The sequence below is a fragment of the Carcharodon carcharias genome, chromosome 18 (genome assembly GCF_017639515.1).
Source record: "Carcharodon carcharias isolate sCarCar2 chromosome 18, sCarCar2.pri, whole genome shotgun sequence".
NCBI lineage: Eukaryota > Metazoa > Chordata > Chondrichthyes > Lamniformes > Lamnidae > Carcharodon > Carcharodon carcharias.
The window spans coordinates 53,316,843-53,340,033 of record NC_054484.1 but is presented as its reverse complement, the minus strand read 5'-3'; the positions used below and the strand labels follow the sequence as shown (position 1 = coordinate 53,340,033).

At 44.5% G+C, this 23,191-nt stretch overlaps 1 protein-coding gene across 1 annotated transcript in view; it reads right to left on the bottom strand.

Annotated features, from left to right (window-relative positions):
* dmd (dystrophin) overlaps positions 1-23,191 on the bottom strand; it is a 1,748,406-nt gene that overhangs the window by 499,018 nt on the left and 1,226,197 nt on the right. Inside the window, exon 47 of the mRNA XM_041212034.1 lies at positions 9,198-9,362. Coding sequence (XP_041067968.1) covers positions 9,198-9,362 — 165 coding nt within the window. The remainder of the gene's footprint in view (positions 1-9,197; positions 9,363-23,191) is intronic.

Below are 23,191 nucleotides of genomic sequence, written 5' to 3'. Positions count from 1 at the left end.
GTTGATACATCTTCTAAACTGGTAGGTGATTCAGGTGGTGTTGCAAACTGTTACTATCGTGACTGAAATGCCTCTTAGCCAAGATTGTATGGGGCCTAGGGAAGCTGCCGGGAGGTGGGGAGCAGAGGGGTGTATGGTGGCGATGAGGTTGGTGGTGTAAAATCGGATAGGATGGCAGAGGGTGGCATGTCTGTCGTTTTCCTGCCATTGCTAGCATTTTACCAGTGGTAACTATGGTGGTCAAAGGACCTTCTGCCCTTAAGCCAACTGAAGTCCTTAAGGGCTTCTTTCCATCACTGCTGCCAGCTTATCAGCTAGGGGTGGGAACTTCACGTGGGGAGACTGCCAGGTATGCCCTAGTGGCCTCCCTGCAGGTTCCAGCTGAGGGGGAGGGCGAGAGTGGGAAGAGTTGGGAGCATTCTGTAGCCTACAGAGGACCCCGCCTCAGTGGCTAGGACCATCCCCTCTGAAAGACATCCTCCCACTCTCACGAACAAATCCCATCCTGTCTTGACAGAGCCTGCCCAACCTAAATTACCTCCAATTCCAGGGCAGACTCTGGCCTCCTCCATCTTGTCTGCTCCATGTTGGGGACTGGAGGCAGTGTCAGCAATGGCCACCACTCCTGGGGCTGAAGAGCTGCCAGTCAGCAGCTCTTCATGATGGGACCTCTTATCTTAAAAGAATGGAAGCTCTGGTTGCAGGCAGTTAACGGCCTGATGAACATAAAGTACAGTCAGGGTTTCCATGACCGACTGAGGTGGGTTGCCCCCAACTTTCCAGCTGGCGGACAGGGCCACCATCACCCTGTTAAATCCTGGCCGATGATTCTAACTGAAAGAAAATGGTGATAGCAAGCAGAGTAGCCGCTTTACATCCCGTCCTCCTTACATCTTGCCTGATTTTCTTTTCGATGGAAAACAAAATTGAGTGAGGTAAACCAGGCAAGTGATTCACCGTAACCCTTTTTTTTTACCTAATGTTTCAAGTTAAAATTACCCCTGTTAACCTCAACTTTTGTTCTCTGCTTTTCATTTCCTCTCCCTCTTTACTAAATGTGCCACCTCATACTAGGAAGTACTTCCACAGATGTCAGCAGTCTTCTGTGCACATCCTAAAGTATAGTTCAAAGAGAGGCTGAACAATCTATTAGTTTGCAACATGTGCATGAGATTTATCTTACAAAACAAGATTTATATGGAAACTGCAGAGGCTAAGGATTCCATGAGAAGTATGGGCATTGCAAGAGGAACAGCAACCTGACTAAAATGCAGAGGACAACCTATTCTTGGTTACAAAAGGCATTCCAGCAAACCTGAATTAACTATGCCATAACTGAACTTCCCTCTTCCCACTACAAATGTGTCATCATCTATGAAGCCTTCTGCGTGTAGTAGGTTACACATTTTTCAATCATGCCATCTTATCGAAGTCACTTCCACCAATTTTAATGCCACATAATTTTATTCACAGCCTATAATATGTGCATACATTTGCATGCCCATTTCTTCCTACCACTGTGCTTCCCCTTGATGCCTGTGCCTACTGTATAGACTCTTAAACCTAATTCAGTGCTTCTCCTATGTTCTACCTCAGGGATAGGAATGTCATTGTGTCAGTGTAGGAGCCGCTTATGACCAAGACAGCCTTGCCCTATCGCAGCTAAATCTGAGAAAAATCTGCTGCAGGCTGCACCCATTGTAAGACTATATGGGCAACTGGGGCCTTGCATTCTTGCAGCCATATGTATAGATATGTGAAGGGACTGACAAGAAGATCTGCAGGTGCTGCCATCCTAAATGAAAGAGAGAGAGAGTAGCATCTTGTATGTCCATCCATGCTTTGCTACTATTAGGCACTTTGTCTACATGGTACCTAGATAGTAAGCTGTTCCAACAGGAAATCAACTGTGCCTTTGTCACTGTGAGATAAATGGTAGCCCATTCAGCAAAAGTCATAAAGGCGAATAGCAAAACAGGTGGCAAAGGGGAAATAAACTAAGAAAAATATCCTTAAAATAACAGAATAAAAAGGTGTTAATAACAGTAACTAAACAAGTATATCCCATCAAACTTATTTCTGCTCTCAAGCTAGTGCCTAAAAACCCTGACATCATTTTAATATTCAACCTACCACAAAGGAAAGAGTGGAAAATGGGATGTATTTAGGTTAGAAAATAAGGCAGTTGGAAAGTGAGTGGTGACCCAGTGTAACTGACTCTCAATCCAGGCTGCTCAATTACCATCTCAGTGCCAGACCAAATGCAGTGGCAAACCTAGGCTCAAGTGCCAGCAGCACAATCAATTATCGGGGCATCACAGCCAAACCTGATCTCTTTCTACACCTGACACCTATTCGTAGCTTGGCTGAGGTTATCCAAGTCAACACAGATCAGAGATTAAACAGGGTGTCCTGCTCTTCAGATGCAGTATTGCACTCCATGGGGTACTTATCCTCTGAACTATTCGAGTAGGTTGCAAAATAGCACTTCCATAGATGCTAAAAGATCAGTCCACTGGAAACAGTCTGAAAAGGGAAATACTGACAATGACGTCCACATCCATTTCCGGTTTGTTGGAACTTTATTTTGTGCCATGCTCCTGAATGCTGTTCCTTCTAATTGCCCATTACATTGCACAAAATAATATTGAAACTCTGGGAAGAAATTAATTTAAAGAGAATTTTCTTTCTTTAGATTGTGAAAATACTTTAGTGAATGCTAAAAGCTTTGTGCAATCCTCAATCTTGAATCCACTGATGAATAGAATTTGTGGTAGTGCTATCCATTAAATTGTAGGTCATTACAGAATTCACGTGATATGTCAAAGTGCTTTCACATTTTTAAATGTTGTAGTTATCAACAATTAAATGGTTGTGAATACTTTGAGAATGTCTTTTGTGAACTGAGTCAACTTACAAATGAATTGTCAAAAATGCATAGATAAAAGCAAATACTGTGGAAACTGGGAATCTGAAATAAAAGCAGAAAATGCTGGAAAACTCAGCAGGTCTGGCAGCACCTGTGGAGAGAGAAAAACGGATTCAACGTTTTGAGTCCGTATGACTTTTCTTCAGAGCTTTATCTTCCCAATCTCCTTTCTTTGATAACCAATCAAAAGTTAGAACATGTCCTTTCCTATCGTTGTAAAATCTAATTTCATAATTCTTATGTTTCAGAATATTACATTTAACACTTTAATTCCTAAAAATAAAAGTAAGATAAATAGAAGCATCTGACTGAGAAACTGATAAACAACCCCATTGTGAATGCAAATCAAACATGCTTGGAGCTAATTACAGATAAAAGGTAACTTATATTTATCTTACAGGTAAAAGTGTGAAGGCATTGAACAATGAATGACCCATCTTTAAGCTTGCAATGGAACCAGAAGATCTACCCTTACTTCAATAAAAGATTTAAATTGTTTATGTAGTTTCCAGATGAAAAGAAGTTGAAAGCCAGTTGTAAGCAAGAGAGTTCCTTAACAAGGCCAGCAATTCTGGGCATTGTAAAACTCTAATGGAGATATAAATTATTTGTGTTGGTTACAGAATCAAAGAGTTGGGTTGAAGCTCAAAATAATTCATTCGTAGTTTTGTGTAGGCTGCCACACAGTGAGTTGGGAGAGCCAAAGGAGATCAATGTTAGTCAGTCCACCACCTTAAGCAGAGAAAATACTAACTTTATCTTTCGCCATGCAGAATGTGGGTGAGGCTCAAAGTCAGTTGGAATTTGTGAGGGGGAAATAATCTGGAAGATATGCCAAGTTTGAAGCTGGAAGAAGGAACAGTCTTTCTCATATATCCTTGTGGCAGAAAGCAGTCAGCAGAGTTAGTTTGGAAGGCAGTGTGATTTCCAGGAAGACAGTTTGGTATCTGTCAGCAGCAAGGCCAAGAAGCTGAGGAGTCCACAGTCATGAGATCTTTAAGGGAAAGTTGAAGAGTTGCTTAGCCAAAAACTAATGGAAGGAACCCCAGAAATCCTGTATCTTGGAGAAAGCTGGAATACTGAGGAGAATTAAACTGAATTCCAGAGGCCTGTGGCATACCTTTGGTTTTGTCTCCAAAGAAGTGAATGAACCGTCAAGGTTTTGTAAGGTGGGAACTACTGGGAGGAAGTAACAAGTAGAACTCAGTTCATAGCATAAATCTTTATAAACTATAGCATTAAGTTAGTGATGCTTGCTTAATTTAAATGTTTCTTGCATGCAGTAACATTTGTTATTGTTTAAAAATGTGAAATCTTGTACATATTTTTGTTAGTTAATTACAGGGCATTTGGATTTCATTTTAAACATTAACAGTCTCCAACACGACCTTAACAATCAGTCCTAAAAGGATCTTCTTTCTATACGCTATGGGTGCAAATTTGGCTTTGGGTGATGGTGTCTACTGGGAGTTATTGGGCTGGAATTTACATTTTCAAATTAGGCGCTGACTACCGCCACCCCGCCCCCCCACCCACCCCCTCCCAACACCATCTTCCCCCCACTGCCACACACTTGACTGATATAAAATTCAGTGTGAAGGTGTTGTGTCATCAACTTGATGTCATCATGCCAGTCTTAGCTAATATGGAAGGTGCGCAGACATGAAATTGGCAGCATGTCTGCCATATTGAAACTGTAAATTAATTAAATCATTAATGAAAAATTACGGATGATTAAATTGTTAACAATTAACTTGTTAACAACCCAATCATCTATAATTTTTCATTTCACTGCACATTTTGCATTTTTTGTGGGTCAGAGGTAAAAAAAAGTGTGGGGGTCTTTTACATCAGCTGTAACAAAGTGCCAAATGGACAGTAGAAAATGCCTGTCTCCGGGACCATGGTTGAATATACTAGCAGATTCTGCTGGGGAAGGGGGCAGTGTCTGTATGTTTTTAATGACAATGAAAAAAATCTTCTTTGCACTTTTGGTGAATAAGAAAGGCTGATTCAGAGAGCAGCTTGCCTTTACAATTCTAGCTGTGACCATGGCATTTTCCCCTCTGCCACATGACCTCCCAGCCTACAATAGCAATTCTCATAACCCACAAGTTATGTATTCACAACAAGGTGTGATTCATATTCCACTATGAATATAGTTGCAACAAAAATTCAATACAATATTATTTTTAATATCAAACCTAAGTCAAAAGAGCTGACTATATTGTGGCATCTAAAAACTGACATGAAGAACCGGTTCTGGCAATAACTGCTCAGTAGGCAAGCTACCTTGCACCTATAATAGGCCTCCTTCCTGCAGATGACCACTATTGACCATCTGATGCTGATTGGATGTGCAGAGATGGCAGGGGCGGGAATGAGCAAACTCCTCAGTTTCCTGATTTAACAGATTTAATGTAATTTCCTTTCTTTGGCACTCTTTGCCTCTAATTACAAAGCCCAGAATCCCATACACTTTGTTTTACTGCCTTCTCAACCTATCTTGCCACCTTCAAGAAGTTGTGAGCACATATTCCAAGGTCTCTTCATTCCTACACCCACTTTAGAATTATATCCTTTATTTTAAATTGCCTCTCCTTTTCCTTCTGACCAAAGCATATTACTTCGCACCTCTCTGCATTTAATTCCATCTGTCATGTGTCTGCCAACTCTTTCAGCCTGTCTATCTCCTTTTGAAGTCTTTCACTATCAGTTTTACAATTCACTGCATTTCTAAGTCTTGTGTCAACTGCAAATTTTGAAATTGTGCCCTGTACACCCTTGTCCAAGCCAAAATTTTATGCCCCCCACCCCCTGGAATGGGCTGGCAGTTGTGACGGGAAGCATAAAATTGGTTGGGATGGTGGGCTTGGGGCTCCATGCTCATTGCCTATCTGAATGCTGGTATGTTACCAGAGCTGGCCCTTAAGTGGCAAATTAATGGCCACTTAATGGTCTCTTACTGCCACTGTTGGTATTTTACTAGTGGGGGTACCCACGCCACATGGTAAGGCCGTGAGGGCAGTGGACTTGTTGTGAGTCCCTCCTGTTCATGCACCCTGTGACCAAAGGAGGGCCCCTTAACAGAAAACACTGCCCCCCCTTCAACCATCACCCTCTAACCTCCTGACCACTGTCCCACACCCCTCACTGGTGCCTGCTTTACTGATAGTGGCCAGGCCACACTGCTTAACTTGAAGTCTAGCCTCCAGCGACGCTCCCTCTTGGGACTGACTGCAGTCCCAGTAGTGGCCACCACTCCTGGAGAGCGGCTGACCCTCTGATTGGCCAGCAACTCTTGGAGGTGGAACTTTCTCCCTTATGGGAGTAGAAATCATGACCTCAGGCAATTGTTTGAGCCACTCCAAATTGCAGTGGCTTCTCAGTCAGAAGAGGTGGGTTGACCCCCAACTTTCCAGCCAATGGGTGAGGCCACTGCCTCCGCTTAAAATTCAGTCCATTAAGTTACAGCAGCAGTAGCCTTAATGCCACATCCTGTTCCCATATCTCTTTATACCCTTTTTCTAAAACCATTTCTCTAACAGATTTTGTGTGTCAATCACTAAATTCGACTTGTGTGTTCCATATCCTTGTATATGTATGTGCTAAAAAAATAGTTTCTCCTGCTCACAGTTCTAAATTTATTGGCCTAGATATTCTGCCTTTGGTGCAATTGCTGATACAGGATTGAGAAGTGATTTCTTTTTCCCTTGAATTTCTGCTCAAATTTATTTCATATCAGCGAATGTAAAGTCTGCCATGAATTAGCACCATCAGGAAAAGTTCTGGAATGTAGTTTAAAAAAAAAATGCTTTATAATTTTTGCCCTCTTGTTCATGACATCTTTGTCAATCCCTCCTTTATCCCCACCTATCGCTGGCCTTCTATCCAGCTCTACCTGCCCCACCCCCCTGAAGCAGTATAAATTTCATCACATTTCCACTTCTCTTCAGCTCTGAAGAAGGGTCATAAGGACTCAAAACGTTAACTTTGTTTTTTTTTCTCTCTCCACAGATGCTGTCAGACCTGCTGAGTTTTTCCAGCATTTTCTGTTTTCGTTTCAGCTTTTAAAAAAAATGGCTTTATCCGTTTGAAGTGCTGCTTTTAATGTCTTGTGAATGTGAACCACCAAATCCTGCTCTTGCACATCTTCCAGCTTTTCTGTGTCCCAAGCAGAACACCAGGCAGGAAGTAAAAATAATTTTGGGGTCTGAATAACATCAACAGGACTATCAAACAACAATCTTCTTTTCTGAATTATGTGTTGGCTGCTTCTAATTATTTTCTCTTCACCTAGATATTTAGTAATTCCATATTTAATTAAAGATTTCAAACTGTTACCTACCACAGATATTAGCCTAGTGACCCTCAATTCCTGAGTGAAAATGAGCATTACATTGACCACTCTTCAGTCCGCTGCACATATCCACTCAAATAACCCCCTAAAATCTTGGCACTGAATTTCCTATAATGATGTAAACAATGACATACGCCATTAATTATACAATTTTGTAGAATGATCTTCCTGTTATGAACTTATGTCAAAATTTCCTGGAAAAGTAACATTCTGCTACAAACAGTGGTGAATCCTCAGAAGCAATGCAGCCAATGGCTCCCCCTACCCACGTCAATAATCAAATAGGCAAATCAATATTGGCATAACTAGAGTGATGGAAATCTGAATATCAAATTCTTTCACTGTGTTGAACTTGGTCACTTACAGAATATTGTTTTGTGTTACAGAAACACAGCTGTAATCTGTTTTCAGCAACATTTTAAATTATATACTTTTAAGCCATATATTTAGAAAATATTAGTTATTTACACCACCTAAAAAGTCTCAGATTAAACAAATTTATAATAAAATTGGTACTTTTTTTACCTGTTTCCCGGGTGCCAAACTATGCAGCCAAGTCTTGTATCTTAAATGCCTCTGAAATACTGATGCCATATGTGGACATTGCTGATATATTTTCTGACAGCCACTTTGAATAGACATTAAACCACTTTTATTTATGAATGAGGGGCATAATGGCTGTTGAAGGATCATTTTCCAAAATTCATCCGAAATTGAGTGAAGCATGTGCTAGTTATTGAAAACTGTTGTCAGGCTGCTTCTGATCTAATCTCTCCCTTCTTGCTTTCTCTACTTGTGAACAGTCACCACTCCTTCCTTTATGACTGATAGCTTATCTCTCAGACTAGTCAATGAAACCCTTGCTCCAAAAGCCTTAATTGCTCCACACTATTGTGCTGGATTGTCTCCACTACCTTGAGCTCAAGTAGCCATAGTTAGAGTCGCTTCTTGCAGAAGTGTTTATCCAAGTTGACTTCTGCTTCTTGAAACTCCCATATCCTGCAAGTGCAGCACATCTTTGTCCCTTTCTGTGCTGCTATTCTTACTAGAAGTGTTTATTAGCATATAATTAAAATTATATTTTTATCTATCTAAATTTCAGTTAAACTATTCTGCTCCTTCTTACCCCTCTGCTCCTAATCCCCAATCCAGCCAAATTTCCATTATGGAAGTATTTTTCTCACTCTATCACAAGCTCACTCCTTACTCTGCTCTTCACCATAACAACTTCTCCTATACATTTGTATTATATTGTATAAGGAAACACAACTTCCATTTTAACCCAAGCTATTTTAGAGCTCTATCAAATGGCACATATGAATCTTCCACTTTTGTCAGGGAGATTTCTATTTTGTCCTTACCAGGTAATTATTGACATTACCAGGTCTCTAGATCTTACCAAATTGCACTGGTATGTGGTTGGCACCTAACTCTCACATAAGACAAGTGGTCAGGTTTATATACATGCCAAAGCCAAATAATAAAATGGCTTTCACACCAATCCCCACAACAGCGCGATGCACGTAAACAGTCTTTAATTACTTCTCAACTTACACTCCATGGTCCAGCAATTCTTAATTGCAAACACTTTTATGGTCATTTGCAATGCCCTTCTCTTATCCTTGTTCATTCTCAGTCTTCAACATTTAAATATCGTGGTTCCAGCTTCTTTCTCGCCCATATTGTGGTACTAGTGTTTGAGTCTTATGTAGAGCCATTTTGCTTTCCAAACTCCATTCTCGGACCTCTAGTCCAGCAAAAACCTGCTGGGAGACACTGTGCTGCCTCACTACTATTTTTTAGCAACCATCACTGCAAATGTCTATTTCTGTTCAAGACTTTAGACTGAGAAATGCCATTCTAGAGAGCTACAATAATGATATGTATGGTCATTAGAATCATTTTTACCTTAATATCAAAGACTTCTGGTATTGGTGCTTGCTTGTATAACTCCAACTGATCCTTTGTAGAAGAGGCCCACAGTGTTAGTAGATTTAGCTGCTGTTGTAATCGTGTAAAGTCCTTCAATAACTCTTCTATTTCGTTCTGTTTATCAGGCAGATTTTTTGACACCTATAAAATAAAAGCACAAGAAAATTGAAGCTGATTCAGATCAGTATTTTTAACTCTTTCTATAATTTAATGGAACATTTACTTTGCAGTTGCATTTCAGAACTTAAAGGACTTTTTGTTGAAAATTTATGTTGCATTGAAATAATCAGTTCCTCCCCATTTCATTTATATGCATGTTCCAGCTTGCATTAATGGGATATTACTTTCAGCCTGTTTGAGTACAACATATTAATGATAAATCCAGCCATCCTAATCTCTGATGATGAGCCATTTACAGGAGACAATAAATCTAAAACCACAGGAGGAGACCTCAGAAATAACTGTTTCCATGACAACAGCTGCTGAGGTGCAGCAAGATTTGACAGACTGGTGACGTTTAACTGGCTGAATGCTTATGAGACCCTACATTATGAGCTGCTTTATTTGAACATAGCACTCCCACGCAAACATACAATGCTTGCTGGCAAGTGTGGCCCTTTTCAGTTTAAAATCCTGTGACAGTGGGAAGAATTTTTTGCTCGGCGTGCAGGCATGTGCCTGACACGCTCGAGCGTGAAATGGCACGCAATGACATTGACGAGCATCCCGACGTCATCACACACTCGAACGATATTTCGGTCGGCAGGCGCGGACGGGAGCTGACAGCAAGCCCACCAACAATTAAGAGGCCTATCAAGGCCATTAACACATTAATCAACCATGACTTTTCACTGCCTGTCCAACGTTGATTGGCGGGTGGGCGAATTGGCCAGGTGGCCTTTGCCTTTTTAAGGAAACCTCATCCAAGGGCGGGATGAGGTTTCCGATATATATTTTTAAAAAAATGTTTGCACAGAATTTTCATCTGGTATATGTTCCGGCGATTGATTCTGATGCATGGACATTTTCTCCCAGTTTTTAAAGTCTTTATTTTTGGCATTTAAATTCTTCAGCTCCCTGACGCAGCTCTCTGCCTTCAGGGAGCTTTCATTCTGCGCTCCCCAGTGCCTGTGCTAACTTCAGCACTTGCCCTCCTCCCACCCCCACCCCGGCGGCGCTGAGCCTTTCAGCGCGCTTTTCAGGGGTCAGGGGCAGATCGCGGTCAGGGGTCCGTTTACCCAACCGCTCCTGGCCTACTGATCACCGGCACCCGCCAAACTAAAAATCCTGCCCAGTGGGTTCTACCCTGGATAGCCATGGCTCAGTTAACAACATCCACCCCTCAGCCAGAGGGTTGTTAGTTCAAATCCCACTCCAGAGATTTGAGCACAGAATCTCCAATGCAATACTGTAAGAGAGTGCTGTATTGTCAGATGAAATGTTAAACCAAAGTCCCAGCTGCCCTCTCAGGTGGATGTATCTTCTCATCCTGTTTGCAGCCTTTTACTGATTGACTACACCATCTGCCTTCAATGCTTTTCCACCATTATCCAGCTGGGTGATGTAGTATAATACATGAACAGACTAGATATGCTAACGTGTGATGTAAACTATGATGCATCTGTGACATCAGCAGTCATGTTCTGGAGACTCTAACAGCAGGCAGGCAGCACTCAGGGGAGATGTGCCTACTCAGCAACCCACCTTGTATATATTGTACTTAGTGTAAACAAATCAGTTTGGAGCAACTAGCTGAGTCTAGCTAAAATCCTTCTTCATAAGATACATGACCTAAGACATCCATGAAACATGGTAGCAGTGGCGATAACATCAACCTAAACAAGAGTTCATGCCATTGACAGGACATCTACAGCCCACAACGGCAGCGAACCCTCGTCAGACCAACATCCGCAAGTATGCCTAAGCAGGAGGCCAACTGAAAAGGGTACTGTTGGTGGCACTAGACAAGCAATCACTGCCTCTACTCTGCCTGTTTGAAAGTTTTAAGGGCCTGCATGGAGGCTGCGATGGAAAACATGGCGTGACAACTTTTTGAGGTACCGTCCCACCTCAGATCTCCTTACCAAGCAGCAGAAACTGCAGGTCAATTTGTTCCTTTACATTGTAGGGCCTGTCGCTGACCAGATCCATCTCAGCCTGGGGGTTGAGGAGACTCCCGCAGATTTTGACTCTGTTTTAAAAACCCTTGACATTTTTTTACTTCACTCAAATGCCACTACTGGGCGAATGCTCTTCAAAAATAGGTCCCACAAACCAAGTGAATCAGTCGAATCACCTCTCCCTACCTCATTCACGGTAGCTAGTTCTCACAAACAGGAACCCATGACAGATGTTCGTGTTCTTGCTCGACCACTTCATGGCACTAATCAAATCAGCTAAAGTACGTAAATTTGGCATCGAGGTGGCGGGAAGGTCCATTCGCCATTTAGTCCAAACGCGGTAGTTCCACTCACGCAGGAGCTCACCAAACCGGCCAAAAAGGTGGGAAATCGTACAGCAGCCATCTTGAAATATTTACACTGCAGCACAAAGAGACAACACAGATGGCAAGGCTGCCAAGCAGGGGGCGCAGAGTGCTTCCAATGTGGGAGGACAGAGCATTTCCAATGGGTCTGTTCATTTAAAACCTTTAATAAGTGGAGAAAACAACAGAATAGCCGCAGCTCATAGTTCACCCAGAACACAGACCACAAACAGACAAATGCAACCTCAGTCTTCCTGAGGGAAATACAAGACCATTGCCCAGACTTCCGATCTGTCAAAGTTTTTAAAACTCACTTTAAGCTCAATATGGTGTATCCATACTGGCTGATCATTTAGCATGATTCAACACAGTTCCTGTCCACCCATCAAATATTAAACTCCAAGGTCCAGGGGGAATTAACCTGCACATCAAGAGTCAGGTTATAACCACTCTATGCCATAAAGGGATGACAGATAACAGAGACCCTCTATATTCCATGTAATCAAAGCATCTCTTTACTCAGCAGGAATGTGTGTATACAACTGGGCATCCTACAGAAAGTGGATGAACTCCTTCAGCCAGACAACAGGGCTGAATTTTGCCAGGAATTCCCGTGATTGTTTCAAGGTTGGGCTAGATAAAAAAACGAATATCACAGTTCACTACTCCCAGGCATCATGCCGGTGTGTCTATTCACCCTCAGTAGGGTACCACATCCTCGACTACCGGAGGTCAAAGAGGAACTTGACCGCATGCTGCACAGAGATGCTACTTCACCAGTCACACAACCAACCTGGTGGTGTTCTGGACTGGTGACAGTTTCCAAACCAAACAGTCAACTCAGGCTCTGAGTGGACCACACACAATTGAACAAAACAGTCTAGAGGGAAGTCCACCCAATGGTGTCCATGGATGACAGCCTGGTGAAGCGTGTCAACAGAGTCCTCTTCGCCAATCTAAACGCTAAGAGTGGGTTTTGGCAAATACTTCTTGCTCAGGAGTCCAGCTTGTTAACAACTTTTATTACAATGTTTGGCTTTTTTTTAACCACCTTCCTTTTGGCATATCATCAGTCTTGGAGGTATTATAGCACCTCATGTCCACAATCCTATAAGGCAAACAAAAAGTCATCTGCCACATGGTTAACGCCCTTATCCATGGCTCCATAAGAGAAAAGCATGACCACAGAGTCCGAAAAGTTCTTAAGGCTCACCAGGAAGCATTAAATGACAAGTGTGAATTTGCCAAGACGACTGTGGGAAGGTTGTTTGGTGTTTCACTAAGAGGTCTGGAGGTTTGTATGGTTGAACATAAGTTGTCTATTGGTAACCCATAACTGTATGCATCTCCAAAGTACAGCCCTGAATGGGTGCTGTCTCCTTGCTGGCTCCTTCCAGACTCTACCACACGCAGCCCATTATCATGTGTTTCTCTACATCACACTGTGGGTGGTACTGTTCCCTAGACCCATGTTAAACCTTGCTCTGCCTGAACACCCTTAAACTACAACCACCATCAAACTTCTGGGCAATATCATCCAAAGACAGGGTATCAAGGTGGACCCTCACAAAACAAAGACCATTACTGACTTTCCCCAACCATAGTGTATCACAGGCATCCAGAGGTTTCCACGGATGGTAAACCAGGTGGGCATGTTTATCCCACAGAACCTCTATGGGATCTCATTTGGAAAGGCCAGCAATGGTTCTGTGGCATTGAACAACGCAATGGGTGGAATTTTCCATTCCAGGACCAAGTCCCATGGCAGAGGTGAGGTCGGGGTGTGTTTCGTGCCACGGAGGCCGCTGGGAATTCACGCCGCATTTCGTGACCCCGGCCTCACTAATAATGCATTCAAGGGTTTCCTGGCGTGTTGGAGCAGATAGCAGGCACCCAACCGTCTTACCTGGGCGCCATGTTTAAAAGGCGCCCAGACAGCAAGCTACCCAGCATTGAAGGAGGAGATGGTCCGAACAGGACAGGGAGCTCCAGTGCCCAAATTCAGTGATGCCTCCCTGGCCCTGCTCAACAAGGTGGAGGACAGGAAGGATGTCCTCTATCTGGAGGATGGGAGAAGGAGACCAAGCAGGGAGATGAGCCTAGCATGGGAGGAAGTCTCCAGGGCAGTCAGTGCCCACAGCGTCCACCAGAGGACTGTCCTGCAGTACAGGAAGTGACTGAATGACCTCTTCCGCTCCGCCAGGGTAACTGAACCCTCAACTGCTCACACTCACCTCACTGAATGGTATAGTGGCAATGTGGTAAGGTGATGCCTCATTGCCCCACTGCAGTCCTTCTACTCTGCAGGTGGAGAGGCCACTGTGGGTCCCTGACCCTTCCACACAGAGAGCTCACATGCTGCCTGGGAAGGGGGTCAGGCATTGAGGCCACCTGCAAGCACCACTAATGACATGCTTTAACCTTCTACCTGCATGTTGTACCACCTCTGGAGGGTACTGCCCAGAACACTTCTGGGTAATCTGCAATGCATCAATCACATGGCAACAATCCAGTGGGTTATTTGTAAGACTGGAAGCATGAGAAAGATACATGAAACCCAACTGCTCTCAATCCTATCTTCACTCTTTGTGCAGATTACATTAACACATAATAGGAGAGAGAGGGAAAAGGCAGGAGGGGGCTGCCCACACTTCAAAGATCTCATCAACTTCATGGACCAGGCAGCCCAGCTGGCAGGGGTGGAACGGAACACAGACTGGGAGTGTAGAGAGATTGGCGAGTGGCCTCCATCCATTAAGGATCCATGCATGTCACATTGAAACCCAAAGGTCACGTGTTCCTCCATGTTGAAGGCAGCTCATGCAGTCACTCGTTCTCTTCTCTCACTTACAGGTGTCACCAGGAAGAGGACAAGGCCCTTAACAGACAAAGTCCTGTCCACCACTTATACAAGCCGCTAAGGACCAGGTACATTGCAGAGGAAGAAAGTGCACCGGTAGAAGCATCACAGCAGTTACCTGGTACCTCCACCAACCCAGAGACACACACCTTGGTGGGTATTAGATCTAGTTTAGGAAGGGTCTTACATTCCAGTGGTCACTGCACAGACATGTGTCTGCAGCAGAAGCAAGCAAGATCAGCCAAGCTCACTAGCATTTGGAGAAGTTCTGGGGAAGAGGCATCTGCAATGTCCAAGTCAGATGAGGCACCTATGGAATCGGTGGCCCACAAGATGCTGGTCAGGTAGCAAGAGGCCGCAGAACATCAGGCAGAGGTGGCGGAGGCCCTCAACAGGGTGAAACGCATGGCGGAGGAATCCATCTGCCTGCTCTCTGATGAAATGGTGTTGACCTGTGCACACGTGGAGGTCTCCGTGGGGAGGGTGGCGGGCTCCATGGAGAAGCTCATCCAACAGATTCTGCTGGAGATGCGCACAGATCTGCGCTCCATCACTGCAGCAATGGGTGAGCTTTCACAGTGGCTACACAAGAGAGGGAAAGGGTCCCCTCCCCTCAAGGAGTCAGACAGGGGGCAGAATTTTGCAGGCGATCGCCACCGCTGAAACGGGCCCCGCCGCCATTTTAAGTGGGCGGGCCAATTAAGGCCCGCCCAGCCGGCTGTCCAACAGGAAGCGCTATGCGCTCCCCTATGCGGGCGGGTGGGTGGATTCCCCAACTATCAGAGTGCACACATCTCCCTGAGACTAAGTGCTGCCTCAGGGAGAGCGCTGAAAGTGTCTAAAAGTTTAAAAATAGAAAAATAAAAAAATTATTAACATGTCCCCCTCATGTGACAATGTCACACGAGATGGGACATGTTAATAAATATCACAGAAACTTTATTAAAATTTTTTAAAACCGACATGAAACCTCATCCCACCAGTGGATGAGGGTTCATGTTTTTTCGGAAGCCCGCTGGGGCTCCTGGCCTGCCCACCAGCCTTAAGGTTAGACAGGCAGGGCCTTTAATTGAGTTAACTACCCTGTCAATGGCCTCAATTGGCCATTGACAGGTCGGCGGGTGGACAGCTGATCGTGCTGCCCTGCCTTCCTGAATATTTAAATGGGGCGGGATGATGTCAGGGTTCCCCCGATGTCATCCCGCGTCATTTTCGCGTCAGCGAACGGGCCCCGCCCCCTGCTTGACAACGGAAAAATTCTGCCCAGGGGCTCTTGGGCATCCAAAGGAAGGATGAGCGACAGTTGGGACTTTCTGAGGGTGTCTGGCTCTTCCAAATGCCCTTTGCCTGTGACTCCTTCAACCTTGTCTTTTGTGACTGCAGAGTGAGCAGCTGCCCTACAGTAGGACAACCAAAGTTAGCTGGGACCCTCCAGGCCTCAGGTCTCCAGAGGACGGCTGCCAAAGTAACCAAAGATAACAGGGAAACTGGTCACAGGCTGCCTCACCCTCTGCTGCATATGTCAGGGGAGCACTTAGAAGAAATGATAAGGAAAGAAAACTTAAGAAGTTTTGATTTTACATGCGGCTGCATGGGTGCACTATGATTGCTAAACTTATCACACTTCTGTAAATATAGTTCATTTGCAACTTAATCACATCTGATGTGGTTTAATTACGATAGTCCTTAAGCCTGTGCGAGATACTCCGCTCCAACACCTTCTGAGGGACACCTCATGTTCCACCGGAATCAGGCATGTACAGGGAGGCAAAGGTCTTTGCCAGGATCCTGGTGAGCCATGTGCAAGAAGTCTCCTGCACAGACTGTGCCTTTGCCCTTCACACTCTTATCTGTCCTAAGGTCATAGCATTGTAAATACTACATGCTGGGGTTCCTCTTCAGTTGTCCAGTTGAGCTGACCTGCATCTCCGCCTACCCCCAATGACCCAACCCACATGCTGCATTTTGAGATCTCCACTACAAGGCGCTGCATGGTTGCGAACAGCCATGATGCTAGTAACATTCCAAGGTGGGTTGAACACCTTTTCCTCTCCCCCTGTCACCCACATCCTCCCCCCACACAAACATTGACCCCCCCCACAGGATTTACTTTTGACCTCCCCATGTTTAACCTACAACCCTCCCCCATCACCCTCTGTCCCGTGCAGGTTAATGCTGAAGTCTCCTACCTTCACAGTAGATCTGCACCTACCTGCCACCTCCCCCCCCAGCCATTCTTCTGACGCCCAGAATCTGTTCTCATTCCGTCTCCCCTTCAACAACCACCAGCGCCCTTTCACCTGACATCGCAGGACTTTCACCTTCCCACTCTACTGGCTCCTACTGCCCCCTTTACTCCTCACTGTCCCTTTCTATTACAGATTCCCTGAGCTTCCCCCACCAGGGCATGTCTATTGACAGCATGGACCTGCTCCCTCTGAACCCTTTTCCCTTCTTCCCGCCCCACCACCAACCCGAGATGCCCGTTCACATCTGAACACTGCCCCTTATGCTCAATTACAACTGCACACTCCTCCCCCATGCCCGTTCACACTTGTACACCCCCCCATGCCCTTTCGCACCTGCACTCCCCCCCGCCCCTGTCTCCCCCTCCCCCATGCCCTTTCGCACCTGCACCCCCCCGCCCCTGTGCCCCCTCCCCCCATGCCCTTTCGCACCTGCACCCACCACCCCACACACCATGTCTGTTCACACCTGGAAATCACTCCGCCACCCACACTCCAGCACGGCCATTCTCTCCACTTCATACCACCTCGCTGATTTCATGACTTCCGCAGCATCCCTCTCTTTCCCCTGCCACCCCAACCTCCCACCCCCCTCTAGGCCTCACACTCACATAACCTCTTCATTCCTCTCCTCCTCGTCTAATCCCCAACAGCGCTCCCTCCCCCCCCAGCACAGACCATTGCCGCCCACCAGTACCTCTTGCAGCCTTCCACCTGCAGCTTAAAGATCAACCTCCTGAGAGATATTGCTGTGAGAAGATTTACCTCCTGGAAACTGTTGCAGCTTGAAGATCGACGTGGCTGATGCTCCAGGTTCCGGTAACTCCATCTTCTCTTCCGACCTCTCCAAGCTGCCCCAGGCCTACTTGAGGTAAATGCCACATTGGTCCAGGCATGTTCTGGGCTGGCGTGATTCCCCGCTAATGGTGAGGCAATTGGGTGGGGGGGTGGGAGGTGGGCGACTCTGGTCCGGCCGTCATCTGCATCTCATTAATGGCATGAAAATTGGTTTCACGCCGGCCTCTGACATGAATGGCGACCCACCATGCTGGGCAGGAACGCAAGAACCCGTCAGCATTTTACGCTGGCAGGAAACCAATTTTTCAGCTTCTGCCACATTTTCCTCCGTCGCCGCCCGCCATTAAACCTGCCGTGGGGAGGACTGGAGAATTCCAATGCCTTTCAATGTATTAAAGACAGGCTAGTCTCTTCGGATGTGCTGGCACATTACAATCCAACATTGCACACCGTAGTGTCTGCTGATGCTTCCTCCACTGGTCTTCATGCCATTCTTATCCAATTCTAGAAGTATGGCTACAGGAAGCCGGTATACTTTGCCTCCAAAGCATTAACCGAAACAGAATGATGCTACATCGCCATTGAGAAGAAAGCCCTTGCTGTCACATAGGCTGTTGAGAGATTCTCAGACTACCGGATGGTCTTGCTCTTCCACGTAGAGACAGACTCCTCATTACCCCCTTGAAATCCATAGTTATCATTAAAAAGCCTCTATGCATTCAACGGTTACACCTTCACTTGATGCATTATCAATACATGGCTGTCTACGTTTCACGAAAGTCCCAATCCATGGCTCTCTCCAGAGCTACAGTAGACAAAGCCATTGTCTTGGATCTCATACTTGTCTTAGAGGTGGAAGCATCCTCTTCGAATGTAATGAACTTACTGCTCATCTCTACCTCGAATCTCCAAGATGTCCAAAGAAAACAAATAGAGGACATGGACTGTACCCAAGTACGAGATTTCTTCCTGCAAGGCTGGTCTAAGTATAGTCCTGCAACTCAGCTCCACCATAAATAGCACAAGCATCGCATGTGCTTAACCATAGTGGATGGCTTCTTAGCTTTTGATCACCACCTTGTCATTCCTAAGTTCATGTGAGCTGAGATCCTTCACAGGCTCCATGGATTGCAAAGTGCAGAACACGTGCACTGCAATCTTTATGGCAGCCGGGAATCACCCAGGCTGTTCAAAATATCATCGTATCCTGTCACACCTGCCACATTAACCACCAGCCACCCATAGAACTCTTAGTACCATCCAGCTTTCCACAGTGGCCTTGGCAGAAATTGGGGCTTGACCTCTTTGATCATCAAGGCAAGACATACCTCAGTGTTGTAGATTCCTACTCTAGATGGCTGGAAGTAGTCAGATGCCACACTACTACAGCGGGGTCAGTGATTAGGGCGCTGCAGACCATCTTCTATACAAATGGCTTCCCCGATTAAATCATCTCAGATAACAGTTTACAATTCGCTAATAACCACTGTAGGAAAATCACTGCCGACAGTGGGATCACCCATATCACCAGCTCCTCTCTTCATCCACAAGCTAACAGGGAGTTTGAGCAAGCAATCAGGACCTGCAAGACCCTAATGTCTAAGAATCTTAATTGGCATTCAGACCCCAGGCCATACCTCTAGCTAATGAATTCTCTCCAGCCGTATTGCTCATGGTCTGTCATCTAAAGACGCAAATTTCTCTACTGCCAAGGAACCTCCAACCTAATGTTACCCCTACTGACCATAAGAAGGTGAGAAATAGGGAGACAGGCCTCCAGGAGAAACAATAACAGTGATAGAACTCCAGACGTACCAACATACATATAAGCACATGAAATAGGAGCAGAAGTAGGCCATTCGGCCTCTGAGCCTGCTCTGCCATTCAATAAGATCATGGCTGATACGTTTGAGTTTAAAGTTCCACATTCCCATATACCCCCAATTAATCTTTGATTCCCTTGCCTAACAGGAATATATCTACCTCTGCCTTAAAAACATTCAATGACCCAGTTCCACTGTCTTCTGAGGCAGAGAGTTCTAAAGTTGCACAATGCTTTGAGAGAAAAAAATTCTCCTCAATTCTGGTGACCCCTAATTTTAAAAGAATGCGCCCTAATTCTGGATTCCCCCACAAGAGGAAACATCCTTTCCATTTCCCCCTTGTCAAGACGATTCAGGGTCTTATAAACTTCAATCAAGTCACCTCTCACTCTTCTAAACTCCAGTGGAAACAAGCCCAGCCTGTCCCACCAATCCTCATAAGACAACCTGCCTATTCCAAGTATCAATCTAATAAACCTCCTCTGAACCACTTACATGGCATTTATATCCATCCTTAAATAAAGAAACCAAAACTACACACAATAGTTGAGACATGGTCTCACCAATACCCTGTCTAACTGAATCCTAATGTCCTTACTTTTATGTTTATTTCCTCTCATAATAAAGGATAGTATTCCATCCTTCTTGACTAAGTGCTGTACCTGCATTGTAACAACTTGTGGCTCATGCACTAGAACACCCAGATCCCTCTGCAACTCAGAATTCTGCAGTCATTCTCCATTTACATAATACTCTGCTTTTCATTCTTCCTGCCAACGTGAACAACTTCACATTTTCCCACATTATACTCCATCTGCCAGGTTTTTGCCATTTATTCAACTTACCTCTGTCTGCAAACTCCTTATGTCTTCTTCGCAACATACTTTCCTACCTATCTTTGTGTCATCTGCAAATTTAGCTACCATGCTGTCACTCCCCTTATGTAAGTCATTAATATAAATTATAGAAAGTTGAGGTCCTAGCGCAGACCCCTCCCTGTGGGACTCCACTGAGCACAATCATACAAAGACCCATTTATGCATACTCTCTGTTTTCTGCCATCCATCTTTAATTCATGTTAATATGTTACCCCCTACCCCATGAGCTTTTATTTTCTATAATAACCTTTGATGTGGCTCCTCATCAAATGCCTTCTGGAATTCCAAGTACAGTGTGTCTACAGGTCCCCTTTATCTACAGCGCATGTTACTCCTTCAAAGAACTCTAATAAATTGGCTAAACATGATTTCCCTTTCACAAAACCATGCTGACTCATCCCAATTACCCTAAAGTTTTCTAAGTGCCCAGCTATAATCTCTTTAATGATCGATTCTAATAACTTCCCCACAACAGACATCAAACTAACTGGCCTATAATTTCCCATTTTCTGCTTCCCCACCTTCTTGAATAGAGAGGTTATATTTGCTACTTTCCAGTCTGATGAAACCTTTCCAGGATCGAGGGAATTTTGGAAAATTAACACCAACGCATCAACTACCTCATTAACAACCTCTTTTCAGACCCTAGGATGAAGACCATCAGGACCCAGAGACTTGTCAGCTCCATCAGTTTGTTCAGTACTGCTTCCCTAGTGATTGTAATTTCATCAAGTTCTCCTCTTCCTTCCATCTCCTGATTTACAGCTATTGCTGGAATGTTTTTGTACCCTCTTTAGTGAAGACAGAAGCAAAATATTTGTTAATTTATTCCAGCATTTCCTTATGATCTGCTAATAACTCCCCACAATCATCCTCGAGAGGACTAACACTCACTTTACTTACACTTTTCCTTTTTAATTACCGGTAGATACCTTTGCAATCCATCTTTACATTTCTAGCTAACTCCCTCTCATACTCTAATTTCTTTCTCCTGATTAAACTTTTAGTTGTTCTCTGCTGTATTTTGTATTCTGACCAATGATCTGACCTGCCACTCACCTTTGCACAGTTACATGCTTTTTCCTTAAATTTGATGCTTTCCCTAACTTCTTTAGTTAACCACGGATGGTAGGTCCTCCCCTTCATAGTAGAATACACTTATTCTGAGTAATCTAATGTATCCCCTTAAATGTCTGCCATTGCTTCTCTATTGATCTATCCCCTAGGCTAATATCCCAGTTCAGTTCAGCTAGCTCAGCTTTCATGCCCACATAGTTGCCCTTTTTAAAGTTTAAAATGCTAGTCTTAGACCCACTCTTCTCCCTTTCAAACTGGATATAAAATTCAATCATATTATGTCACTGCTACCTTAAGGGCTATCACTTCAAACTTATTTACTTCAATGTGTGCTATCAATTTGTTTACTTTGTTATCAATGCTACATGCATTCAGATACAAAACCTTTAGTTTTGTCTTTTTGATATCTCTGTAACATTTAGTCTTGATTGTTGGTGCATTCTTTGGTTTTTTTCTCTCTGATCCTTCCTGCCATTCTCTGACCCTCATTTCCCATATTACTACTTTCCTCTTTTACCTTGTCTCTACTCTTTGATATAATTACTACATTAGAACCCTTGTCCCCATTATTTAGTTTAAAACCATCTTCACTTCCCTAGTTATACAGTTCACAGGTGTAGACCATCCCAACGGTAGAGTACTTTCCCCAGTACTGGTGCCAGTGCCCCACAAGCTGTAAACCACATCAGTCTTTGAGCCATGCATTCATCTCTCTAATTTTATGTACCCCGTGCCAATTTGCACATCACTCAGGTAATAATCCAGAGATTGTTTGAGATTCTGTTTTTTAATTTGGTGTCTAGCTCCTCATACTCTCTATGCAGAGCTTCTTTCCTAGTTCTACCAATGTCATTGGTAGCTGCATGGGCCATGACAACTGGAACCTCCCCTTCCCACTGCAAGTTCCTCTCCAGCACTGAGCAGATGCCCTGAACCTTGCCACTGGGCCAGAGAGTATGGATCCATGATTGTAAGTTAGCAAGAGTGGTCCTTACAACAATGGAGCACCCAGGATCATACCTGGTCCAAACACCATCTAGTACTTTCTGAAGCAACAGGAGAGCCCTGATTTCACTGGTACCAATGAGGCCACAAGCCTTTGATTACCATACGATCTGGGAAGAAGACACCAAAAATACTTTGAGTGGCTTGTGAGATGCTGACCCAGCCCAGGATCCAATTTCAGCCCACTGGCCCCACGGGGGTCACAACAACGTGGTCCGGCAGAACGGTAAATCCACCACAGAGACTTAATCTCTGACTGGCGCACTCTCGGAGGGGAGGAGCTGCCAGACCCAATGTAATGTAAATAGTTTAAAGGAAATGTGGCGTAAATAGTTTGGACATAGTTAACACTGTCATTAAACAGGTAGACAGTATACTTGGGGGAAAGTGTAATGTAATGTGTTAATATAATAGATAAGCTAATGGCCAGAATTTTTGCTCAGTGTGCAGGTGTGCGCCCGACACACTTGAGCGTAAAATGATGTGTGATGATATCGAGCGAGCATCCCAACGTCATCGCGCACTCACGTGATATTTCAGTTGGTGGGCCTGCACAGGAGTTGGCAGCTCGTCCCCCGACAATCACGTTGGCCTATTAAGGACCTTAATCAATTAACTGAGTACAGCTTTTCACTGCCTGTCCAAAGGCGGGCGGGTGAAAGGGCCAAGAGACCTTTGCATTTTTGGCTAAAGCTCATCCACGGGTTGAGGTTTCGGCCAGTGATTAAAACAAAATATTTTGTACTCTTATTTAGCATGTCCCCGCTCATGTGACAGCGTCATGAGGGGTCGTAATTT